Source organism: Belonocnema kinseyi, chromosome 5, assembly GCF_010883055.1.
Source record: "Belonocnema kinseyi isolate 2016_QV_RU_SX_M_011 chromosome 5, B_treatae_v1, whole genome shotgun sequence".
NCBI lineage: Eukaryota > Metazoa > Arthropoda > Insecta > Hymenoptera > Cynipidae > Belonocnema > Belonocnema kinseyi.
Genome location: NC_046661.1, coordinates 124574429 through 124581260, shown reverse-complemented (window position 1 = coordinate 124581260; position 6832 = coordinate 124574429). Strand labels below are relative to the sequence as shown.

Here is a 6832-nt window from a genome sequence, read left to right as displayed (position 1 = left end):
GAAAATGTAAAATAATTTAAACCTTAGGTTGACAATTTAGATGCATTCCAGAAAAATTGAAGACTTTTAGAGAAAGTTAAAATAGCATGAAACAAGAATAACAGCATAAAATGAAATTAATTAAAATCTGATTTGAAATATTGTCCATACCTTTTTAATCACCCCCAATGTATCGACATGACTCGATACAGCCTTTTAAAATGCTCTCAACAAGTCATAATACGATTAAATGTTTTTCGGTTACAGGCACTGAGTTAAATAGACACAATAGAGAACAGATTAGACAATTTGTAAATATTTTGATCTTACGAAATATTTTAAAAAGATGGCAGCGTATGCAGAGTATAATAAGTCTAACATTGTTCTATAAATATATTTAATTGTTAATTTCAAATCAAAATGTCGTCTGACAGTGAGCCCGATTGCCATGATTGCTATGATGAATATGAAGACTATTGCGAATACGAACAGATTGAAAGAAGTCTCCGGAACAATAACGAAGGGCTTTTGAATGAAACTCTGAATAGAGAAGGTGACACAGTTAAATGGATCAAATCCCGCAATAATGAAACACTTCTCCATCTGAGCGCTAGATTTGGATGCATAGAAGCAGCGAAACGTTTGGTTGAAGAACATGGAATTGATGTTAATTCACGAGACGACAATAAAAAAACTCCGTTGTTTAAAGCAACAATGTCGAAAAGTGTAGAAATGTTCAAATTTTTACTGAGGAACGGAGCCGACATTAAAATAACTGCACAAAACGGGCTCAACATTCTACAATCAGCTCTAATTTTTAGTCCGATTGAAACGGTTGAGCTTGTTATACAAAAATTACATGTCGACTATGAAAATCAAAGTGATTCCGAAATAACCAACGATATCCAGAAATGCCAAAAAATTTTGAAGTTCTTATTGAATAAAAACATTGACCTCTTGTTTCCTAATTCGAAGTTTTCTGTTCTGCTCTATTTCGTGCTGAAGTTTGGAGATGAAGAAACCTTTAAGCTGGTTTTACAAACAGTCAATAAGTATTTTGATATTAATGCTTTACCTCCAGGTGGGAGTCCTATACTTCATTACGCTATTCGTCTTAAAAAACTTTCGCATGTGAATCTACTTCTTGGTCATGGTGCAAATATTCATGTGAATGGTTATTATAAGCAAACTTGTCTTCACGAGGCAGTTGCAGCAGATAATTTAAAGCTTGTGCATTATCTTTTACAACATGACGTTAATGTTAATGCTGCAGCCTATTATAGTGAATTTACACCCCTTCATTTTGCAATCGCTGTGGGCAACAAGACAATCGTTGAAAGTCTTATAAATGCAGGTGCTGATCTGCAGGCTGAATTTTATGTCTCAAAGACGTTGTTCAAGTGGCAAAACTCATCTGTGCTTAACATTGTTTCTGGACGCACTCAACTTAACACTCTATCCTCTGGAATTTTACATAGTGAGGTTTGTGATCCACAGGTTATATTTGATATAGAGATGATGCAGTTTTTGCTTGAAAGGGGTGCTAAGACTGAAGTAGAAGATTATAGTAGTGACGGCTGTGGATTGACTCCTCTTGAACGAGCATGTGAGGCAGGTCGAATGGATGTACTGCAACTTCTAGCAAAGTATGGAGCCAATTTTCATAGAGTAAGTGGTAATGGCAGTACTATGCTTCATCATGCTGTTGTTGGCGGTAATGTTAAGATAATTGATATTTTGCTACGCATGAACCTTGATATCAATGCCGAAAACTTACTAGGCGAGACACCCCTTTATCATGCTATTGATAAAAATTTTAAAATAAACGCAGTGCCATTGATAGAATTTCTAGTAGACAACGGCGCTAATTTCGAACTGAATTTGTTTGTCGGTGCGTATTTTAGAAATTTAATGATGTATTTGCCAACCTTAAATCTGCTTAATTTTATTGGTAACGTCTTTTTGACATTTTACAGGATACTCTTTAAAACTTCCTGATGTCGTCCAGTGCTTACTGGAATCAATGAGTGACAGCATAAAATTTAAGAATAGCCAAGGTATCTCGCCACTTCGATCTGTACTCGATGATTATACAAAACAAATTACGCTTAGTACAGAGCTCATAATTGCGTTTATGGCTACAACTGAAACTGAAATTCATTATCACTATGTTTTGCTATGCAAGAGAGAATTTGTAGAAAAATTTTACCAGGAATGCAAACTTGAAGTTTTGCGAATGAAGAATGTCAAATTTCGTGAGGATAAACTCATTTCCTTGTTTGATTTTCTAACCAATGGCTTAATGAAGGTCACGAATTTTTCGGTGATTGATAAAATAATAGATAATCTCGAGTCCTGCGACCTTGTAGATGAATATCCACATTATGCTTTTTTGTTAGAAAAACGTATAGGCAGAGTAAAAACCATTCTATATTTTAAGCATGCGATTGCTGAGTTTCTTGAAAAGTACGCAATGTTAAAGTTACCCATTGATGTTGTTGACTATATTTTTAGCTATCTCTGTGTTGGTCACATCCGAAATTTTGCGAGAGCATTGTCGTTGACTAAAAAAGAAAGTAAGATTGGGACTTTGCCTTTACCTGGTTATTTGAGGGATCAATGTAAAAATTTGGATGATTATTGATTCGAAGTTGATGAAAAGTTTAAGGCAGTACTTTTGTTTGATACTGAATCTAAAACCTGTCTTCGTATTTTTATATCATTTACTATTTTTATCGAATATTTCATATTAACGCAAGCTCCAAGATATTCTTGTAATGAACAAATATTTTATTTATTTTACTTGGATTATTGTTTAATCAATATAATAAACTGACCAGGTTAAATTCTTATACGTTATTTTAATATTTTATAAACGTGCATGTGATTAGATAAAATTTTTGATTTTAAAGTACAGTGAAAACTCGAAACTCAGATCTTTCCATATTAAAAAAAACTCGGAGGTTATTCGCTTCTTAGTGCTGTAACTTGTAAATGCGTAAACATAAATGGCTGAAGTTTTGACAGGCGTCATTTGAAGGATCAAGCTCGACGAAAATGGTTCACATTAGTGAATACTAATGCCATCTCTTAGAATTTTCAGGTACTTATCAGACTGCCTAGTAATTTCATATAAAACACCAAATTTAAAGAAAAACAACAACGCGCGCCAAATTTTCCGGTAAGAAAAAACAAGTTATGAGTTGTGCTTCAAATTTTCTCTAGTTTCTTACGTCGGAAATGTTTAACACTGAATAATTTAAGAAATTCATCATGCAGTCTATGAAAATAAAAAAGTTGGTAAAAAATACACGTCTTTTTATAAGAAAATACACGATTTTTAATGATTATGTGTATTTTCCGGAAAAACAACGACCCTTAGGTGAATTTTTACGTCGGATTAAAGATCAGTGGACTCAAATTTATAAGTAACATAGTTTTTTACAACAAAATATCATAAATTGTAAAAGTACCGTCGAGTTTACAAATAAAATCGCAAAAAGGGGCATATTTGGCTTAAATTTTCGGGCCTTGGAAAGTATTTTTGGGCCTTCCCAATAATTTTCCCTTATTCCGCATTACTTAGGGTATAGTCACTCTAATTTCCATGCAATTCGATTCATCCAATCGTGAGATATTAGGCTTATAAACAAAACAAAAAAACATTTATTACACTGTGCGGCGCGTCGTCAATTCTCGGAAGGGCTATAGAAGGGAGGGCTATTGAAGGGTTTCACTGTACTGTGAACCATTTTCGTCGAGCTTGATCCTTCAAATGACGTCTGTCAAAACTTAGCCATTTATGTTTACGCATTTACAAGTTACAGCACTAAGAAGCGACTAACCTCCGAGTTTTTTTTAATATGGAAAGATCTGAGTTTCGAGTTTTGATCAAACACTACTATCTTCGCAAGAAAACGATATCCGAGACCAAGGCCAAGCTGGATAAGTATTACCCGGACTCTGCACCGTCGATTGGAACGATTCATAAGTGGTTTACCGAGTTTCGTTGTGGCCGTACGAGCACAATTGATGCTGAACGATCTGGGCGCCCAAAATAGGTCACTTCACCAGAAATTGTCGAAAAAATCCATGATATGATGTTGAATGATCCCAAAGTGAAATTGAGAGAGGTAGCTAATGCTGTAGGCATATCATTGAAACGTGTGGGCAATATCGTGCATTCAGTTTTGGGCATGAAGAAGCTATGCGCACGATGGGTGCCGCGTTTGCTCACAGTGGGCCAAAACGAATTCGTGTGACAACTTCCCAGCAGAATTTGGCATTATTTTCGCGTAAGCCGACCGAGTTTTTGCGCCGATTCATAACCATGGATAAAACCTGGATCCACTACTACACTCCTGAGTCAACGCAACATTTTAATAGACATAATTATAAAATACATAAAACGTTAGATAAAGATTAATGAAAAGTTGTGTAAAGCGATGTCGAGGATTCGGTAGAAAATATAAGAGGGTTTACAGGAAAGTCACGAGAGAAGGATTGATGCTCGAGAAACTTCAACTACGAGTTTGGTAAACCGTAAGGTTCTGTGAATAAAAAAAAACTTATACGCAATCAACAGAATACAACCTGTACACACATTAGTCAGTCACAGCTAATCAGAATACAATTTCGTACACATACACGATTTAGCTTAAACAATTACATTAAATTATAATACATTACATACAATACAAACGCACGCTTTTAACAATATTAACGCTATTGAAAATCGAAAACGCTGTCGACGGGTTTCGAACCACCTAACCGAAGTTTAACGCGTTCTATCGTCTACGACGTAAGCCTCACGGCTAACCTAACAGTTGGGATATCGGAAAAAAATCTCAACTATAAACCTGAAGTACGAGTACGTCAGGGCCGCGCAAAAAATATCTGAGGCCCGTTTCAGCAAAATTTTTTATTGTAACATTTCATTGATGAGCCGGTTTTTAAATTGATGAGAAGTAAATAAAAATATTGGATGATTTTTTATTCAACATTTTATAAATTTGAACCCTCAATTTTTTAATTTTTTTAATTTTTAATGTTTGCATCGTCTACCTTGTTTAAATCGTTTTTATGTAAAATATTCAAGCCATTAAAATTGAACATTAAAAACCTGGAAATTAAATTGATAAAAAATCTCTTAATTTAATAAGGTTAAAATTTCAGGAATCAAATCGAATATACAAGCTAACACGCTTTACAGAATTTATTAATTATATTGCATGAAGCTTATGTATATGAAAGTATGATTAACACACATAACTTGAGAAACTTTTGAATATCTCTTTTTGGAATAAACCTTTATTCAAGATTTGCAATTAAAAATGCTTTTATTTTTAATATGTGCAATTTTATTATGTAGTTTCGAATGTTTTTTTACATAATCTAATTTTAAATGCTTACAAATAAACACTCTACAATATTAAAAATTTTTTAATAAAAATTCTGGATAATTTTGAAGATCTAAACTTAAGTTTTTAACTCTACATCTTCCTAATTGAAGAAATTTGTATTGTGTATCATCAGAATTGAAACTATTTTAATGGTGAAACTTGCATAATTTTCAACGTTTAATTTGAAAAAATTAAAAAATTTCAATTTTAAATATGTATAAATAAAAATTCTTAATTTTGAATGATTTTTAAGATAATAAGTCAAGTTTTAAATTCTTATTCTTCCAAATTGAATAAGTACCAATTTGCAAAATAGAAAAAATTCAATTAATTTTTCTGAGTATTGTTTACTAATAATTAATTAAATTGATTTATTTTTTAATTCAATTAAATTGCAGCGTATTATTCAACTAAAATTTTGACTTTACCATTTGAATTCTAAATCGAAGGAGTGGCTAAATTCACTGAACTTCGCCGATACTACATTTTCTATAAGATTTTATAGAAATATATTTTATTTTCTTAAATACAAAATTCATAATTGTTGTCTAATTGTCAAAAATTAAATTTTTTACCTATGCAGCCTTATCCATTCAACTGATTATCACGTATTTTACTGAGAAATTTGCACAGATATTGCCAATACATGCTGAAAATTTTTACGATATCTAGAATAGTTTTTAAAATTTGACCATTTATGACATTAATGAATTTTAATTCATCACACTCAATACCTAAAGTTTGTAAACTATTCGAAATATCAACAATTTAAATTTTGATTTCAAAAAGGACTAAGGTACGAAAAAGTGACGAGAAAATTTATTTTACTGTACAATTTTTTTCATTTCTTACAAATAATAAATTTCCTCATAAATCAATTGAACCCAGTTTTTCCTACTAAATACGTCGAAAACAATTTTTTCATCCCACTGAACGGAAGAAAAAGCTGAAAATGTAGTACGAAAACCTCTAACGTGACAAAAACCGCTAAAATGGTATCACTCAGGCTTATGTCAGGGGCGTCAACTTCGATTCATGGTAATTAAATATTCAATTTTCTACTTTAATGAAATCTTATTTCATTTTGAAATTTTAAAAACTAATATTTATTTATGAATATAAAACGACAATGAGGAGTGTAAGTAATTTAAAAATTCAACACATTTTTCCAAATTAAGAAATTTGTGAATATCTTCGAGGTGCTCAGTACTTGCAAAGGATCCTGAAAGATTGTAGAGGCTATGGAAAATACTGCCTGACCATCGGTTTACCAAACCGTCGAATAAGGTCTAACGTAAAAAAATGAAAAGCTCGCTTACAGTGGACAAACTTTCATAAAGTATGCAGGAGATTATACGAGGGTAGTTCAATAAGTCCTTAGAATGAAGTATAAAAACAATTTTTTTTGGGTAAATTTTTTTTTATTTTTCAACATAATCTCCTTGGAGCTC

General features: G+C 32.3%; 1 protein-coding gene across 1 annotated transcript in view; it reads left to right on the top strand.

Moving 5' to 3' along the window:
- Window positions 1-399: 399 nt before the first annotated feature.
- LOC117173872 (serine/threonine-protein phosphatase 6 regulatory ankyrin repeat subunit B-like) overlaps window positions 400-6832 on the top strand; it is a 34083-nt gene continuing 27650 nt past the window's right edge. Inside the window, exon 1 of the mRNA XM_033362519.1 lies at window positions 400-1769. Coding sequence (XP_033218410.1) covers window positions 400-1769 — 1370 coding nt within the window. The remainder of the gene's footprint in view (window positions 1770-6832) is intronic.